At 44.6% G+C, this 20,090-nt stretch overlaps 1 protein-coding gene across 2 annotated transcripts in view; it reads right to left on the bottom strand.

Annotated features, from left to right (window-relative positions):
* Positions 1-20,090, bottom strand: part of MYO1D (myosin ID) — a 172,543-nt gene that overhangs the window by 78,717 nt on the left and 73,736 nt on the right. For both annotated transcript variants that reach the window (XR_014557432.1, XM_083709142.1), the window contains exons 17-19: positions 8,744-8,967; positions 8,100-8,244; positions 6,030-6,134 (exon numbers count right to left, since the gene is read on the bottom strand). Coding sequence is in view for 1 of the 2 variants with exons in the window: in XM_083709142.1 (XP_083565268.1) it covers positions 6,030-6,134; positions 8,100-8,244; positions 8,744-8,967 (474 nt within the window). In the remaining variant the exon portion in view is untranslated. The remainder of the gene's footprint in view (positions 1-6,029; positions 6,135-8,099; positions 8,245-8,743; positions 8,968-20,090) is intronic.

Genomic DNA, 20,090 nt, shown 5'->3' with positions numbered 1-20,090 from the left:
AGTCCGGCCCCCCACAAGGTCTGAGGGACAATGGACTGGCCCCCTGCTGAAAGAGTTTGCGGGCCCCTGCACAAAAGCATCAAGCAAAAGAGCAACTGCAAATTCTGCCTGAAGGCAACAGATACTTGTTGTTGTTTAGTCGTGTCCGACTCTTCGTGACCCCATGGACCAGAGCACACCAGGCACTCCTGTCTTCCACTGCCTCCCGCAGTTTGGTCAAACTCATGCTGGTAGCTTTGAGAACACTGTCCAACCATCTCGTCCTCTGTTGTCCCCTTCTCCTTGTGCCCTCCATCTTTCCCAAAATCAGGGTCTTTTCCAGGGAGTCTTCTCTTCTCATGAGGTGGCCAAAGTATTGGAGCCTCAGCTTCACGATCTGTCCTTCCAGGGAGCACTCAGGGCTGATTTCCTTCAGAACAGAGAGGTTTGATCTTCTTGCAGCCCATGGGACTCTCCAGAGTCTCCTCCAGCACCATAATTCAAAAGCATCAATTCTTCGGCGAACAGCCTTCTTTATGGTCCAGCTCTCAGTTCCATACATCAGATACTAAGCACCCAATATTCCACTTTCTATAGCCCTCACTTCTTCTCTCTCATTTGTTGTCTGTAAGCAAAAAAGCAGCCTACTTTCTGCTTTGCAATTGCCCTAACCTGGCCACTTCTTGACTAAGCATCTACTTAGTGTTGACAGTGTGCCCTGCATGCTGATTAGTACAAAGCAGTTAACACCATCACTGCTGTTTCAGTGGTGCTTCACACTTTTAGCCGCAATAAGCAGTGACACCAGTGTTTCCCCAACATACCAGTGTAGGAAATGGAAAAAGCAGAGATACGACCTTTAAAAACATGCAGGGACATACACCAGGAACTCCCAATCAGCAGCAGAACAGCAGATGCTCGCTGTGAGTGTGAGGAATCTGTGCCTGCCTTTTCCTCCTTACATGTTTGCAGAGTGTGAATTTATTGTTTGTTAAATGGAGAGGACAAATGGGCAAGGACAAAACCTGACAGGGATGGGGCGGGGGGAGAAGGGGAACTGAGCGACAGTGCAAAAAACACTTGGCTTTGGCTGTTGGGGAAAGGCTGTGGGACTGATGTGAAAGAAAAAGCAGGCTGTTATCAACATAGGAAGCAGCATAGCCAAATGCATTAAAAGAAAGAGTGAAGAGAACAATAGCAGTCGAAAGAAGACATGCTTATACAGAGCAAAGGAGACTGAAATGGAAATTCAGAGTTAGAGTGAAAAAGAGCCTTGTGATTTTGGGATTGAAGGCCAGATTTGCTTGTGGCCGCTCTTGATTATTATTTTTATTTAAGTGATTTTTACTCTGCTTTTAAAAACTGAAGCCCTTTTAAAGTGGCTCTCAAATAATGATGACAAAACGCAATAAAACAGCATTACCAATCCAACCACTAGAGTCAAACACCAATGATACATTTTTAGCATCTAAAAGCGAATAGAGCAGCATAAAAACGAAACAAGCATATAACACCCAGCCAAGCTGTGCCAGCAGATACCACAGTACAGTCATACCCTGGTCATCTAACGGAATTCGTTTGACTTCCAAAACATTCGGAAACCGAGGTGCAGCTTCTGATTGGCTGCAGGAAGCTCCTGCAGCCAATCGGAAGCCGCATCAGACATTGGGTTCCAAAGAATGTTCGCAAACTGGAACACTCACTTCCGGGTTTGCGGCGTTTGGGAACCAAGGCGTTCGAGTCGCAAGGCGTTTGGGATCCAAGGTAAGACTGTACTAATAATGTTAAAAGAAAGTTTAAAACCCACACAAGCTACCTAATCAAAGGCTAATGGAAAATAAACATTTTTACGGCCTGCCTAAGAGAAAACAGGGATGAGACCAAATGCACCTTTTGTCGGAGGGAATTCCACAGGTAAGTGGCCATCACCATAAAGGCCCTGTCTTGTATTTCCACCAGCCTGACTGTATACTACTGGCGGGTCTGTGAGCAAGACCTCTGTGGCCGTTCTTGGGGCTTGAAGCAGACTCTTATGGGTGCCAGTGGTCCACCAAGCAATTTAGTGTCAAACTGTTTAGGATTCAGAAGCAAACAGACAGCCAGTGCATTTGATTTTTAATTAATAAAATTAATTAATTTATTTTTTTTATTAATTAATAAAATTCTCTTTTCAAAGCAAAGGTAATGTTTTATGGCCACATAACAGTTCACATGTTACACGTGTGCAGAGCAATGATTTCTCAGAGTGCTGCTGGTGCAAGAAAGTTGGGGAAAGATGTCTTAGTCTTTAGGCTGGGTGTGGGGAAGAAACTTTCTGTGCCCCGTACAGGCTTTCTATTTCTTCCTGATGTAGCCCAGTTGCTTCCTTTACTTATCCTTTGCTGCAAAAACACAGTTTGAAAAAAGAAAGAATGCAAACAGAGCAAGAAAAAATTGCATCGCCGTTACAGATCTGCACAATGCACTGTTGCTTCCTTGAGGAAAAATCTGGAGATGTGCATCTCGTGAACACACATCTGTGGAGGGATCCCATTATCAATCAAGATCTACATCGCCAATCACAAAAAGCTCCCTGTTTGGCTGTCTATTTCTAGTATGTTTTCATTAGAGTTTAAACCAATCAAAACCAAACAAATCTTTTGCAACTCGAAGGGGGAAAGGGCTTTGTTACATTATGCTTGGAAATCTGAATCAGGAAGGATGTGAGAAAAGATTTAAAGAGATTAAAATTATGTAACACAGAGAGAGAAAATACATTCCAGAAAACTCCCTGACAAAGATGCGGCTTGTCAGTCCTAACACAAATTCAGATTGAAGCATCCTTTAAAGCAGGTACATGCAAGGGATTTAGAGGCACTCAAGGACAGAGAACAGATGAATGCTCCTTTGCTCATCATTCTTCTACCTTGCAGGGAGGGGGAGTAATTACTATATAGCAATATTTGTACTGATCCACACCCTTCCTAAATGTCAACTGAATAAACCAAGGAAGTATTTTACAGCCCTCTGCTATATTCTACATACACCCAAGCTGAAGGAAATACTACCAAACCTAAGAAACGCCCTTATACAGACATTGAATTTAACCATAATTAAATGCTTAAGGGATGCGGTTGGCGCTGTGGGTAAAACCTCAGCGCCTAGGACTTGCCGATCGCATGGTCGGCGGTCCGAATCCCCGTGGCGGGGTGCGCTCCCATGTCGTTTGGTCCCAGCACCTGCCAACCTAGCAGTTCGAAAGCACCCCCGGGTGCAAGTAGATAAATAGGGACCGCTTACCAGCGGGAAGGTAAACGGCGTTTCCGTGTGCGGCTCTGGCTCGCCAGATGCAGCTTCGTCACGCTGGCCACGTGACCCAGAAGTGTCTGCGGACAGCGCTGGCTCCCGGCCTCTAGAGTGAGATGAGCGCACAACCCTAGAGTCTGTCAAGACTGGCCCCTACGGGCAGGGGTACCTTTACCTTTACCTTAAATGCTACACACAGTTAAGGATTAACCCCAAATTGGGATGTGAAGCTATGGTTATGTGTTATATCAGCACTGAGCAAGCCACAGTTAAGGCAATTTTGTGTTCTCTCCAGACTCCTGCTTAAAAGGGGAGAAGCAGATCAACCCCTTACACCATTTGGGGGGCAGGGTGCTGTTCAGCAAATTAAACTATGGGTTCACAACACATTTGAAATCTTCTTAACCAAGGTTAGACAACAAGCCAGGCTAGTGCAAGGCAAACACAACCCTGGCTGATCAAGATTACAAAATCAGAAGTATCCTATACATTTGCCCTCCCTTGTTGCATGTGAGTCTTTCTCCCTTCCATTTCTGGAGCCAGCTATGGTTAGTGTTACATGCAAACAGATTTTAACCCTAACCATTTTTAGCTCAGGCCTGAATTTGCTAATCTGGTTCTAACAACGTCTCTAAACTTAAAGAGTGGCAGCTAAACGTGGTTAACACTGATTCATGTATGCTAACCATGTTGATTCCCAAAAGAGAAGTGGGTGAATTTGCAACCTTGATGGTAAGAGATAAGAGGGGAAAGGAATATTCAAATCTTGGGTGGGTTACTGATCTCCTAACCTCAGTCAGGAGAATATGCAGTATTGTGTCTGCACTGGCCGGCTATTATTGGTGCCATCCCCAGTGAAGGGATATATATTTAAATTATTTATATTCCACCTCTCAAACAAAACTGATTCACAATGGAGCTAGCACAATAAAAACACATACCTTAAAACAAAATATGATGCAGTAAAAACATCAGCAATACTGATTCTCAATAAAATCTGAGGGAAGCAGAACTGATTTCAATCTCTTTCTAACATAGAGCAGGAATTGTGAAGGAATGAACTGTGTCCCGGAAAAGCGGCTTCACAACTGGAAAGGCCTTGTTCCTTATTGCCGCATATCTTGCTTCAAAATGTGGGGACACAGAGGGCCTCAGACAAGAATCTTATGAGGTGAGCAGATTCATTTGGGAGGTGGTGATCTTTCAGCCCGGACACTGAGATCCAGCGCCGAAGGACTTCTGGCAGTTCCCTCATTGCGAGAAGTGAGGCTACAGGGAACCAGGCAGAGGGCCTTCTCAGTAGTGGCGCCCACCCTGCGGAACGCCCTCCCATCAGATGTCAAAGAGATAAACAACTACCTGACATTCAGAAGACATCTTAAGGCAGCCCTGTTCAGGAAAGTTTTTAATATGTAATGCTGTACTGTTTTTAACACTTGATTGGGAGCCTCCCAGAGTGGCTGAGGAAACTCAGCCAGATGGGCGGGGTATAAATAATAAATAATAATAATTATTATTATTATTATTATTATTATTATTATTATTATTATTATTACTACTACTACTACAGGTACTATTGTTCTAAGGCATTTAAGGCTTTAAATGGCAAAATGGAAATTCTGAATTCTGCTTGTAACCTAACTGGCAGTCAGCTTAGTTTGTAAAGAGGGCATGAGGCAGTTGGCAAACAAGGTTTTGCATTTCACACCAGTTGTAGTTTCTAGATACGTGTTCAAAAGCAACATCACGTGGAGCACAATGCAGTAATGCAATATAGATTCTTTAAGGGCATGAATAACTGAGTACAGGTCATGTCTTTTCCAGGATTGGCCACAGCTGCTGAATCAGCCAAAGCTGCTGAACGAAGTGCCAGAGGCCACAAAAGATAACTTGATCACCCAGATTTAAAAGCACTTCCAAGATGAGAACATGATCCTTTGGGAGGGAGGGCAAACACCCCCCCCCCCATGTAGAACAGGTTGAATCTGATTTCCTTGCTCAAGTGTATCATTAATCAGCCATACTTTGGTCTTATCTGGACTGAACCTCAATTTACTGGTCATTAGCCAACCCATTCAGAATCTATTTAGGACCTTGGCAATGTCACGTAAAGCAGATGGGGAGGTACAACTATACATCATCACCTTACTGATGACGTTTCACCCCCAAACTCCAGATTTCTCAGGTTTAGTGTGTTTTAAAAGCATAGGGCTGGAGGAATGAGATCCTGCAAAATTCTGCAGAATAAAGGCCAAGGAGTCAAGCAGCTCTCCCAAGCAAGTTACCCAGGAACCAAAGGACATGATGCCAGCACCGGACCAAAGGTGCCTGCGAAGAAGCTTTTTAGTATGGATCTGACCTTTGCATTTCAAAGGAGATCTCTCTGTAACTCCCTGAGCTCACCTGCTTAATGCAGCAGAGCTGAAGGACTATTGCAAAAGAAGATCTGCTCAAAATGCACACAAATTCAGAGCCCCAATGCAGGTCTTCTTTATTCTATTCACGTTCAACCCGTTTTGAACTTCTTTACAATAAATTTTAAGTTTGATTCCCCAAATCCCCACCTGTTTTGTGGACCGTTTTCTCACTTTCCTAGCTCTAAATACTATCCTCTTTTTGTCTTTTTGAAATAATTTCATATTTTTTAATATTTCAAAATTCCTTTACCTGAGCTTCAGCAATGTAAAAACCTCCTGATGAAGCCCTCCCCTCCCCTTACTTTCCAGAGGCTTTCATCGTCCTTCTGCAGCAGTTGCTGTGCTTACCTTGCGGACGTGAGACGAGAAGAGAACATTCATGAACTTGTCTTTTCGTTTCAACTCATTGGCAATGGGGACGAATGAGCCTGCAGCCTGAGGGTTATCTGGATTCTAAAGGAGCAAACAGGAAGACAGGCAGGTAATTTGTCTTCATCATTAAAGCAAGGGCAGCAGCATCTTTACCATTCCAGGTCAGCCAGCCATAGAAGTCTCAAATATACATTTGTAACAACACCGCAATTGCTATCTTTCAACACAAAGACAGCATTCCAAGCCCAGCACCTCCTTGATTCCAAAAGTTGCAGTTCTTAAACAGAGACTATGTTAGAGCAGGATATGTTAGAACTGCTCAGGTAAGAGATGGCCATCTGTCTTTTAATTATGGAGTTGAATTTCCTAGGTTTTCTGAACAAGGCAGCAAATAAAGCAGGCTTCCTCAACCTCTAGATGTTTTGAGACTGCAGTTCCCAGCATCCCTGACCACTGGTCCTGCTAGCTAGGGATCATGGGAGTTGTAGGCTAAAAACATCTGGAGGGCCGAGGTTGAGGAAGCCTGAAATAAAGTGTCCTCCTGAATAACAGCTTTTGGGAATCACAAGTGGGGAGAGTGTTCGTTGTTGCAATCTGGCCCTACTTGTTTCCCATAGGCTTGCCACTGTGAGAACAAGACAACAGGCTTCGGTCTGATCCGGTGCTTTTCTTATGAAAGGGCTTGGCCATGGTTTCTACATCCCTGAAAAATGGAAGTGAGTGGGCATTCTAAGGAGGCATGCAAGTTTGTTTTGTCCTGCATTCTGTTTGTTTTTCATACAATAGATTGCAGAACCCAATGCTTACATGGGGCCTTCTTTTCAAGTATGGTCACAGAACACAGAAGAGCAGCACTACTGGATTAAGCACAAATGTCTTTCTAGACTAGAAGGACATTTGTGCTAATCCAACATCTTTGTTTCCAAACAGAAGCTCCTGGAAAGCCCCAAGGAAGGGAACTGCGCTCTCCCACTATTTCTCTCCAGCTAATAGTATACAGTGGTACCTCGGGTTACAGACGCTTCAGGTTATAGACTCCGCTAACCCAGAAATAGTACCTTGGGTTAAGAACTTTGCTTCAGGATGAGAACACAACTGCACAACCAAGAGCTTTTGGTGAGGTAACAACTTCCAGAGGGGTAGCTATGGTAGTTTTGTGGCACGTTAAAGACTAACAGATGTATTACAAGTTTTTGTGAGATCACCCCATCTACATGCATGATGCCGAATTATTTCAAAAGTGTGTTGGGGCAGAACTTCATTCTACATACACTGTATCTTCCTCAACAAGGCTTATTTTCCTATTGGTTTAATTCTGCCTTTGGTAGCATATTTTACAAGGGTATTTTGAACAGAAGTTTAACTTCATTTGGGGCTCATTCATTTATACCATCCTCTGACTGAGAAGTGAAAGCCTTTCTTCTAGTTATAACCATAGTTGAAAAAACCACCTACGCATTTCAAAGGATGCTTTGGTGTCTGCAGGCAACCAAGATAGGAAATCATCTGGAACCACGTGTTTAAAATAATCACACCTTCCACTTGCAAATGCTTCCAATTTTCACACTAAAATAAATTCTGCAGATCTGTATACAGCTAGCTCGCCTACTTTGTTTTTAATATACCTCATTTTAGATTGGACACGGTGGACTGGTTTGCAGGGTGAGATTTGACAGAGTTCTGTATAGTTTTTTTTGTTGTTCATTGACTACGAAAAAATCAATTAGGACTTGAATTAGAGGAAAGAGGGACAAGGATTGGAGTTTAAGAGGAAAAGGCTATTTCTGCAAGGAGTAAAGAATTGATAGCATGGGCCTTGGTTATTTACTTTTTATCTTTGTGGTATCACATAACGCAGTAACCAGTGGCGTAGCGTGGGGGTGCAGGGGGGGGCCGGCCGCACCGGGCGCAACATCTGGGGGTTAGGGTTAGGGGGCGCAAATCCACGGGTTAGGGGGCGCAAATTACTTGCCTTGCCCTGGGTGCTGACAACCCACGCTACGCCACTGGCAGTAACTGACATTTTGTGTGTTCTACTATGCTTACCAATGCAATGTAGTTGCCCTGCCAGGCTCTTTGGATCCCCATATCACTTCGGTGGCCCTTCAGCACTTCCACTGCTGCCACCTTTGCCCTGATCTGAGGCACATCCTTGGGGGGAATGCTCTTGATGAGTTCGTGCGCCCTCCACCTGGAAAAAACCAAACAAACCAGAAGCACTTGCACGTCAGACTAGCACAGGGATTGGAATATACGGTTGCCCAATTAAATAGTTATCAGCATTTTCATACAAACAATTCTGCATTTCCCGCTCACCAATTGACTGGCATAACTAAAAAGAACCGCAGGCTGGCTTTGTTCTGCGGCCGCCACATCCTTAAATGGTGCTTGCAACTTTCTCAAATACAATACTTGGTTTTCAAACAGAATGCGTTCAGCTCACAGAACCGTTCGAAAATCAAGGCACGGCTTCCAATTGGAGCTTCCTGCAGCCAATTGGAAGCTGCGCCGGACATTTGGCTTCCAAAAAACCTTCAAAAAATGGAACAATCACTTCCGGTTTTCAATCGTTCGGAAGCTGAAACGTTCGGGTTGCAAGGCGTTTGGCTTTCGAGGTTACACTGTACCTGGCAGTATCAGGTAATGTTCCTGCTCCGTAGCCCAAGAAACAAACTGCCTTCGATTCCTACCTGTGATAGATTGCCTGCAGAGCCTCTTCAAACCGCCGCAGCACTTTGGGTGGGGTGGGCCATCTCACATGCTTGCCGTAGCCTTTCATAGACTTCACGTTGTGAAATCGCCGGGCAACCTCACAGATATACGACTTCACTTTGTATCGGCGGTAGCACTTTATGATCTTGAGGGCAGCTCGGGTTCTCTTGTAGCGCAGGCGAGCCAGCGTGCCCCTCCAAACCTATAGAAGCCCCCGCAAAAAAGTTAGGACAATAGAAATGGGGGGGGTGAGTAGTTTCCTTCTTCCTACTCAATATTTCATATATTACTATGAAGTAATAGTGCAAATGGAGCATGCATTTCACAATACAGAGGTACTTTGGTTGTCGAACGCAATCCGTTCTGGAAGACTGTTTGACTTCCAAAATGTTTGACGACCGAGGCGCAAAGGGCTGGGCTGCAAAGTCAGTGGAGAAAATTGAAAAAACCCTCAGCAGAAGCCGTTCGACTTCTGAGGCACGTTCAAAAACGGAAGGTACCTTGGTTCTCGAACGGCTTAGTTGTCGAACAAATCAGCTCCCGAACACCGCAAACCCGGAAATAAGTGTTCCGGTTTGCAAACGTTTTTCGGAAGCCGAATGTCCGACGCAGCTTCTGCTTGAGTACAGAAAGCTCCTGCAGCCAATCAGAAGCCGTGCCTTGGTTTTTGAATGATTTCAGGGGTTGAAGAGACTCCCAGAACGGATTAAGTTCAAGAACCAAGGTACCACTGTACTACGGGTTTTTGGCATTTGAAAACCGAAATGTTCGGCTTCTGAGACACTCAAAAACCGAGGTACCACAGTATACTTGAGTATACATGTCAGAGAGCACCTGCCACTCACCCCACCAGCCTTTGCTTGTATATATACACAAAATGAAGCACTGTGCAAGAAGCCTTGTATACTTCATATTAAATAAATAGTCCAGATCCTGTACCAAGAAGCCTGATTTACACAAGCTGTGTAAATTATGTAAAAACAATCACATCTGCATAGTTTATTCTGCTTCGGCTAGACACAGAGAGGGGCAAAATGCTCTTCAGGACATTGAAGAGCTGCCACTTAGAAGTCCCTTAGGACCCACCCTACTCCTCTGATGATAAATCATTTTAACTGAATTTAATATTGCATTTTCAACATTGCCACCACCTGCCCCGGGACACAATGCTGAAGGGTGGGGTAGAAAGCTAATAAATAGTAACAATACAGAGTTCTACTGCCAGTGCTCCCTTGTCATGCCACGCTGCAGAGTAAATTAATTGCGTGGAGACAGAGTTAGAGAAGTGCCAACCCAATTCTCCCTCTATCATTATTTATATTGTGCCACTGCCAGACATGGCCCTTGATGAAGTAGTGTACCAAAAGACAGGCTACTGCTCCAAGCATCTTTCTATTCTAAATCCCAATAGGGAAGGAGGGGTAAAGGTGACGGAGTAAACAGACAAGCGGAGTTAAGTGGACTCAGGCTTTATTTTGTTTGGGGATCATGGAATCATAGAACTGTAGAGTTGGAAGGGATCACCAAGGGTGATCCAGTCCATCCCCCTGCTATGCAAGGAATCTCAACAGGATCTAGGGATGAGGACTAAGGGAGCTATAGACACTGCCGCTTAAAAACACAACTATATAAAATGGAAAATTATGTAATACAGCAAGGACAACAGAAACCAGTCTCCTAAGTATAGCTTGCATTTATTTACAGCAGGGGTGGATAACCTGTAGTACTCGGACAAATTTCAAATGCTCAGGTCAGCAGCAATAAGCCCCTTCCCCAGTAGTCCTCTGGGCAGGGAAGGAAAGGCAAAGAAGGAGGGGGGGAAATGGGTGGCCCTCTCCACACTGAGCCTTGGCTCCACCCACTGCATGAAGCCAGGGCAAATTGCCCCTAAGCAAAATGTTGCCTAGACCAGGGTTTCCCAAACCTGGGTCTCCAGCTGTTTTTGGACTACAGGTTTCATCATCCCTGACCACTGGTCCTGCTAGCGAGGGATGATGGGAGTTGTAGTCCAACAGAGACCCAAGTTTTGGGGAACCCTGCCCTAGACAGGATAAAGGTTGCTCAGATTTATGATTCAAGTTACTGCAAGGAAGGATGAAGGGTAGCTCAATTCTCCCCTTGTGGACAGGACAACATTCTTAACTGGAATATGTAAAACAAGTACATCCCAGGAAACAAGAGTCTCTCATGTCAAATACCCAAGCAAAAAATGAAGACCTAGGGCTTTGACAGAAGGAGGAATAGGCATTATTGCTCCATGCATCTTCCACACCCTCAGTGTTTGGGAGAGCTGCTTTCATGTGGACCTCATTGCTACACTCAAAGGAAGGAATATCACCAGGGGTCGTGCTGACCATGAGCGATGCTTCTGTTTCCTAAGGAACAGGTGAAGCAAAGGTGGATGCCTTGCTGCCCACTGAAGAGCTCCTCTGTGTCATAATAGACCAGAGAAACAGCTATCTAACTACACAGTCAAACCTCAGATCCTGAATGCCTCCGTTTTGGAATGTTTCGGTTCCCGAATGCTGAAAACCCGGAAGGAAAGGCTCCAGTTTTTGAACATTTTTCGGAAGCCGAACGTCTGACGCAGCTTCCACTTGAGTGCAGGAATCTCCTGCAACCAATCAGAAGCCGTGCCTTGGTTGTCGAACATTTCGGAAGCCAAATGTGCTTCCGGAACAGATTGCCTTTGACAACCAAGGTTTGACTGTACTGCTTTATAGAGGAAAGAACAGCAGGACAGGGACAAACCAAAAGCAAGCATTTAGGATTGGGGCTCCCTGTCTTCTATTCATCTTAACGATCTCTTTTAAATTTATATTTCTTCTGCCACCTTTTCTGGGGGGGGGGGGTGAAGCCCTGAAGGGTGCCAATAAAACTTTGCCTCCCTGTCTCAGGCAGGAAGACGGTGTGTGAATTTGTGGGTGTGGCTAATGTCCTTCAGCAAGCAGCTTTTTCATCTCTATCTTTAAAGGTCAGAGGGTGGGACCTAATCCCATTAGCAATGCCCTCTTATCTACTAAGGGAGAAAGGTGGGTTTGGCAGAGGGATCTGAAGGAGAGAGGCTGCAGCACAGTTTTGAAAGGAATTGTTTCAGTTGCAGAGGGAGGCGAGGCAGAAGAGGATGAAGGCAGTTCCTCATGCTTGAGTGGAGAACCCTCTGGAGTCCAATAAATATAAATAATACGACAACACTAAACACACATTGGCAAATTCAGTGGTCATTTCTCATGATCTGGTGAAAAGATCATTTCCTTTGCTTGGGAGAACATTCCACTGTGAAGAATTTCATAGCTGCAGTTCCTCTACCCTATGGATGTCAAATGGCTGAGATGGCAAATGTAGATGGCAAATTCTCACCATGCAACTCGTATTACATTTCAACCATATTAGATGAAACGTTCTCAAGCAACTCTACAATGGTTGCACTCTGTTTCAAATTGCCTGGTGTTGCATTAGAGCAATACTCGTCTCTCTTTGAGTTCAGTGGAAAAGGGTTTTTTGTTTTGTTTCTGCTGCTGGTGAATTGACAGCCCTGCAATTCACTGAGGGCCTGGCTGGGGAAATTGATTCAGCTCCTGAGTTGGCATCTTATGGATCCATACAGATGTGCATCAGTACTTCCATTTACAGTAGGATTAATTAATTACCCAAGGCAATTTAGCACCACAGCTATTTGTTTTATGAAGCTTGTGTGTCAAGTGGAGGTCCTTCCTGCATGCCTCACTAAACCATAGATTACGTCAAGCTAGGAATGATGAAACAAGGGACAAACAGATGGGGAGAGAAAATATTTGCTGCAGAGTCCCAACAATGAATTAATAAGCAAGCCTCACTGATTCTGGACTGGGAGAAGATCATGCAAGCCGTTTTGGAACATATCCAGCCCTTTAATTCTACCCACCTCCAGAAAACTCAAGACTCTTGAGAGCCAACGCTACTCAGTATGTGTCAATCATTGTAACACTGTTTTAAGACCATTATCAAAACAAAAAAAATTCCTTCCAGTAGCACCTTAAAGACCAACTAAGTCAGTTCTTGGTATGAGCTTTTGTGTGCATGCACACTTCTGTGTATCTGAAGAAGTGTGCATGCACACGAAAGCTCATACCAAGAACTGACTTAGTTGGTCTTTAAGGTGCTACTGGAAGGAATTTTTTTTGTTTTGACTATGGCAGACCAACACGGCTACCTATCTGTAACTTAAGACCATTATGTTTTTGTGGATAGTATCCCATCCCAGAGGTTTTCAACCTTTTGGAGTCCACATTCCTTCTGCAGCACCCCGTGGGGCTCAGGAGCCCTGTTATGTCACCCCTTGCCTGCAGAGTTGGCAGCTTCTTACCCTTTTTTGAACACCCTCGTGGAGTCTTCCCTAAGCCTCCTCTCCTCTCCCCACTCCTTGGGAGTCCTCCAGGCGGCCACTGCTGCCACCCCACACACTGCCCCACAGGGGCCTAGGAAGAGGATGCCTGCAGCCTTAGAGGCCCAATGGAGACTGACCAAAGGTGAACGTGAGGCCAGAACCTTTCACTGGGAGGCAGAAGTGGGCGCTGCTGGGCCTGCAGGGTGGAAAGGCTTACCTTCAGCACTGGGCACTCAGCTTCCAGGCATTACACACAGCAAGGACAAGAAAGGCCACCACAGTGCCTGCCTGCTTCCTCAATCACCTGCTTGCCTACTCTGAGGCTGCCTCAGCTCCTGGCAACCAGCAACCCCTTACCAGCCCCAGAGGAACCATTCGCCTGTGGAGCTTGAAGTCAAGGCGGCTGCAACAAACAGCTGTGCAAGCCTTTGGGAGGAGGAGGAGGAGGAGGAGGGGGAAAGGAAAGAGGGACAGAGGCAAGTGGTTGCCCATGGCATCCCTGACCATCATTCAAGGCACCCCAGGGTGCTACAGCACACTGGTTGAAAACCACTGTCCTACCCTATTCCAGAGACTTGGGGGTCTCAGAATAAGTTAATGAAAAACAGCAAAGTTTAAATGAAGAAACACTTGTGAACAATTGACCATAGCTATCATATCCTTATCAAGGAGATCGGTTTTTAAACTCTGCTCCTGAAATACGCTCAGGTTAAGGCACTGGTGAACCTTCATGGGAAAAGAGTTCTGTCAACCTAGAGCAGCTAGGATATACCTTCCTACATGCAGTAGCAACAAATCATCAATCTTGCTTCAACCCCGAAAACTGAGCCAAGGGGAAATCCTGCTCTGTTGAGTTTAAATCCATCCTTCCACCTGCGGTCAGACTAAATGCTAGACTTTCTAACCAACCTATTGAGCGACCCTGCATTAATGCTACACCCGCAAACATATTTCCAGTCCCTATTTGGAACAACAACTGGTCAAAGAGAATGTAAGTAGGATATTGCATTGGTGTATGTATCACCACATAAGCTTGTTGCTGTTATCCCACAAAGGTATCTCCTTTCAGCATGCTACTTTTGCTGCTCATCTCTTCTGCTACGTTATGAGATAAACTGAGTTCTTTTTGGCAGCTGCCCACAAGCTGTGAGCTGCCTGAGCTAGAGCTCCAAAGTGTTTAGGAACCAGAGCAAAATGTAAGTGGCCTTTTCCCCAAGCTACCAGTTGCATTATCATCTTTTCATCTATCCTGCTTTGATTTGTGTGTAGGGGTGCGTCTATTGCTACTAAAATACAGAAAGTAATCAAGAATGCATTGGAGACAGGCATTGTTAAAGTAAAATACTTTGAAGCTGCACAAAATTGGTAAGCTACTGTAAACCATGACTAGCTGTGCATGAACAAATCATGCCTGCTTTGCTGCTCCCTACATTGTACTTTATTTTAATTGTTCTTTTATGGGACACCATTTGTGAAGGGTGGGCTACAAATATGTATTCACTAAATTTATGAGCCCAGCATGGCAAACACATCAAATACAAACAATAAATAATACAATGGAATATAATAGTCCCTGGCCTAGTGTGACATCTGAACCAAGGAAGATGGTTTGCTTTGTTTTGCTTTAACAAATCACAACTGGTAAGCCAAGAACAAACCTTGACTTTGTGGTTTGTTTGGCACAAAACAGCGATCCTTCTTCAGACATAACTCTAAGTCAGGGATTGAGGATTGCTTGTTCTGCACACTTGCCGGGAGGAGTAATGCGACACTTGTGTAAACCCGTTTGCCCAGTGGGTGGTCTTGCAAAGCTATTTGGTGGGTTACAACTTGCAGAGCAGTAGCCGTATTTGTTGGAACAAACACAACAAAAAGTATTGTGGCACATTAAAGACCAATACATTACATGGAGTGGATTCTAGCCCACGGAAGCACATGAAACAATAAATCGGCTAGTCTTTAAGTTTGCACATGACAGTTATTTGGAATGCGTCCAAGGTCTCTTCAGTTCATAGTAGCTCTTTGTCTGCATAGGGCAGTGAGCTTTGCCGAAGGATGAATGTAAGCATACATGTGACAACATACACAAGTGTCAAGCTTCCCATTTTAAAAAAAGAAAAAAGATTTACAGCCTCACGCATGTTCCCCACGGGCATCATTTTTTTCTGTTGCCCTTAACGCTATATTTTCTAAACTGCACTTAAGTATTATTGCAGGGGTATTTGTTTTGTTTTTTTAGCTTGCCTTACAGCTACCTTTCCTCCTTCCATATGCTGCTGCACGTAGCACAGCAAGAAATAATAGTCAATGCTGGGGGGGCGGGATATGTTTTTGCTTTCCAAAATAAGCCAGGGTTGCTATTCTCCTGCCCCAACCCACTGAAGAGATGAGTCAGTACAGGGACCCAAAGCAGAGTCCATTTTTCCCTTCGGCGTTTGGGGAACACTGAAGCAAATTATTCACTTGACTGGGTGGATTTTGCATTCTGGACCGAATCTGGAGTACAGAGGGATTCTCAAAAATCTGAGACACTCTCAGCCCGTATTATGAAAGCTACCCAAACCTTTCTAAGAGTCAAAAGATCAACAAAAAGCAGCCCCCTCACTCCCAGCCAGGCCAATTACCCAGTTCAGGCATGCCTCCGGGCTACACTCACAAAGGGAGTCCTTAACAAAAGACAAGTCCCCAGGACCAAGTTGCGGAAGCTTCAAGAGTTTCCCCTGACAAAAGGCCTTTTGAGTGGTCAAAAGGCCATATTCTGGAGCGAAAGAAGACAGGTAAGCATTATTCATCAAAACAGAGTAGAGATTCAATATAGATGGGAGCAGAAACTCAATGTAGAATAGAGAAGGCAGAATACATCAGAGGTGGTTTATCTTATATACTTTCTTGCCCGTTAAGACTGGAAGGTGAGTCCCTGCTCTTTCCCGCATTTGATGCTGCTCTGTGATTGCTTTCTGACATCTCCTCCCTTCACCTCTTCTATGTTAGTTGGCTTCCACTGACCTTTTCCTGCCTGCCAGAGTCTCCTGACTGCCAACTTCCCACCTAGATCACAAACCCAACCCAGCACCTCCTGCCCATTTGGGGATTGTCGAAACAAAATGGTGGAGAAACAAAAAACGTTAAGCAAGCAAAACTAAAAGCTTCACTTCACTCTGCCCCAAACAGAGATGCTGATCCTTGAGAGAATAATCATTCTATGTATATTTTCATGCCATAAGTCATGGTGATTCGGTGGGCGGGAACAATCACAATATAGTCACAAGTAAGACCCTCTCTCCCACAGAAATACAACTACTGCATCTCTTCCCCCTCCCCAATTTAAAGTGTAGTGGAAATTATTCCCTCCCATTCCAGTACAGGAACATGGTTACCATACATTTAGCTCTTGTCCAGTACTAGTGCTTCTTTAATATTTACCCGGATATTATCCCCAACATATACACTGGGGTTTTTTTGGAAAGGCCTTCAGAGGTCATATTTCCTACTTTGTTGTTGAATCTATTCCCTTTGACCCTTCACTGCTATGCCATTAGGACACAGCTTCTTATTTAGCTTGGGTAGCACATTTTAATAAATCTGCTACAACGGTAGATGCTGAACAGGCTGTCACTGTTCATTTAACAGAGTTTGCATTCTGGCTTTATAATTTAGTCTGCTCATAGAATTTGGCTATCTGCTGAATCAAACTTGGGGCTTGATCGGGCTATAAGTTGAGGCGTCCAGATGCGAGTCTCAGCAGCCCCCAGCCCTAAGGTCAGAATTCTGAACCAACTCTCCCCATATTAGGAATCACATTTGTTTTTAACTTCTCTTTTACTGACAGTCAAAGGACAATTCCTTCCCTTCCCCAAAATTGTCTGTGTGTGTGGTGGGGGGGGGGGGTGAACTGTACTCATGACAAACACATTTCACTTTAAAATATGCAAATAAAGAGCACAGCCCCATCTGTTTCAATGTGTGACATGCATCATTATTTCTCAAAATATGGTTCTGGAGGTGGTAAAATTGTGGGGCGGAGGGAGGGAGGGAGGAGGCACGTGGGAGAGAAGTACAAGAGTTCCACTCTACCCAGTATGGTAAGAAAAAAAGAGACGAGTTCAAGGAAACGACAGCCGTGAGATGCTTTCCAGGATCTGAAGTGGCTTCCATTCTAACACCTACCATAATGCATCATTAAAAAGGCAGCTTATTTAAAAGATTGATAAAAGCCGAGGAGCAAACACTCCCCACTGCAGCCTAAATTACGAGTGCTGTGCAAGGAGTGACAGTGAAGAGTCAAGCAAAGGGACCAGGCCCTCCCACAGTACTGTCAACTTGACAAGCCTGTGGAAAAGGCAGGCAGCCTACAAAAAAAAATCAAAAAAAAAATCACAGGATCCAAAGCACACAAGACTAGTACATGGCCAAAGCTTCCAAATAAGGATCAGGCTCTAGACGTTGATCGTAATTTGTAGTTAAGAATCATGTCAGGGGATTTTAATACTTTGTGGTGGGGAGTGTTTCATTGGGACTGCAGCATGTGAAGATGGAAGATGAAACCTCGCTTCCCAAGCTGTAATCCTGATGAAAAACACTCATCAAACCCACAAGAATCCTGAGATAAAAGGCTCCTGTGGGTGCCAATGAAAATTTAATGCCTCCTATTACATTTTTAAAATTCCCCGACATGGTTTTTGACTATGCATTTAGTGCGACATGGTTTTGACCCCGAGGAGCCAAGCGGTATGTGCTTGAGTTTCATGAAAATAACTTCCGAGGCATGCCATGACCCGACAGTATGGCTGCAACTTGACCTGGAACTGTTTCACTGAGCTCAGTGTCACTGACTCCCAATGAATATGCATGGGCTTTTGCCAATGAAATGCTGACCTTAAACCCACTTCAAAATCTGTAGCTACTGTGAAGTCAGCAGAAGTCTTGCACTTGCACTACACAGAAGTGTTCGAAGAATTGCTGTGAAGATGAGTCAGTAAGCAATGTCGGTAACAAAGCTGTTGGACTTAGGAGAACTTCCAAACTCCGAAACCAAGCAAACAAAAGAAGAAAGATCCTGCCGAAGGAAGCTGGCATCTTCACTGAAGCCTTTCAAGAATGGACATTCATCTGTTAGGAGTGCTTCAGTTAGGATGTCCTGTCTTTGGTGTTGTGCAGGATGTCAGAACTTAACATCTGAAAGACCATCACCTACGAGCCACACTTTTGAAAGGGGAGAGGGAAGAAGACCACCCCCTTTTTAATAACTACTGCATTAGTCCTCTCAGACTGGATGGTTTGGCTCAGGAGAAAGATATGCTGCAGCACATCACTACCACAATATCCACAACAGGAAACAAATCTAATAACACCTTGCCAACAAAGTTAAAGCTATGGTTTTCCCAGCAGTGATGTATGGAAGTGAGAGCTGGACCATAAAGATCGCCAAAGAATGGATGCTTTTGAATTATGGTGCTGGAGGAGACTCTTGAGAGTGCCATGGACTGCAAGAAGATCAAACCTATCCATTCTGAAGGAAATCAGCCCTGAGTGCTCACTGGAAGGACAGATCCTGAAGCTGAGGCTCCAATACTTTGGCCACCTCATGAGAAGAGAAGACTCCCTGAAAAAGACCCTGATTTGGGGAAAGATGGAGGGCACAAGGAGGGGGACGACAGAGGACGAGATGGTTGGATAGTGTTCTCGAAGCTACCAGGATGAGTTTGACTAAACTGTGGGAGGCAGTGGAAGTCAGAAGTGCCTAGCGTGCTCTGTTCCATGGGGTCACGAAGAGTCGGACATGACTAAATGACTAAACAACAACAACAAGGTAACTTCTTGCTATACCTCAACTTTCCCCATCACAGTTGTTGGGGCATCAAGTGAATGAACCTTTCATAAAAGGGGGCTGGACAAGGATACCCTTAACTATTATGCTATTTTGCTTAGACCCCCATCATTGCAAGGCGTTAGTAGAGACTACCTCATAGGGGGCTTTTGTGTGGATAACCAGAATGATAGGACTATCTGCACCTTAAAGAGATCAACAATAAGCCACATTAAAAAGTAACAAGGCTCTGGCTATGAGCAGAATGCCGGATAGGATGGGGCCATGGAGGACACAAATCAAAAACATTCTTTTAGCATCTACTGCCCTTGTCAACAGAGGGGCATTGGCAGAAAAGAGAGGCAGGATATCTGTATTTAGATTCCGCTCAGCAAGTTCCTCGCAACTCCAATTTCACTGGGGAAAGCATTTGTGTTAGCCCCTGAAGATTTTCTCCACCAGATCCAAGCGCCTCAAACCCCAGCCCAACAGATACACAGAAACTCCACGCCAAAACCGAGTAATTCATTCTGAAATTTAAATGCCAATAGTGCAACACAGAGACATGTTATGGTTGTACGAACCTTGCAAAAATATTTTTGTGCTTGCTACAGCAGACGCACATGTGCCCTCTCCTACCAACCCTGTTTCACAGTCGCCCGAGCTGCTAGGCAAACAACATTTCACACTGTCAAAGCACAGCTGATCCTCCAGGCACCAAAACTGAAACTAGCAAGATAAATTCCACACGGGCACGAGCTTTGCTGTATGGCTTCCAGAGCATTGCAAATGGGATCTGTTCTTCAGAGGTTGCTGTTGATATTGCAGCAGGGAAAAAATTCTGCCTCTAAGCTGCTGGGCTCCAAAATTAGGTAAAAGAGCCCTTAGAGAGGGGCAAAATTCTGCAAAAAGAGGTTCAGTTTTATATTCAAAGTGGAAACTGATACAATTGATTCTCCTACTGTGCCTCACTAATTATGGAGTCAGAGACAATGCCTGTTCCCCTGCTCCATTTTTAATTAGCGTTAAGGACACCACAGTTTGAGTCAGAAAAGTGGATATTGTATTGCTGCACACAGAATAAATGTGGTTCTGTGAAATTGATAATATACTCGGAGGGCAGGGCACATGCAACTTGGCTTACTCATTAAAC

The sequence above is a fragment of the Podarcis gaigeae genome (genome assembly GCF_964106915.1).
Source record: "Podarcis gaigeae genome assembly, chromosome: 13".
Classification (NCBI taxonomy): Eukaryota; Metazoa; Chordata; class Lepidosauria; order Squamata; family Lacertidae; genus Podarcis; species Podarcis gaigeae.
This window is presented reverse-complemented; position numbering and strand designations above follow the sequence as displayed.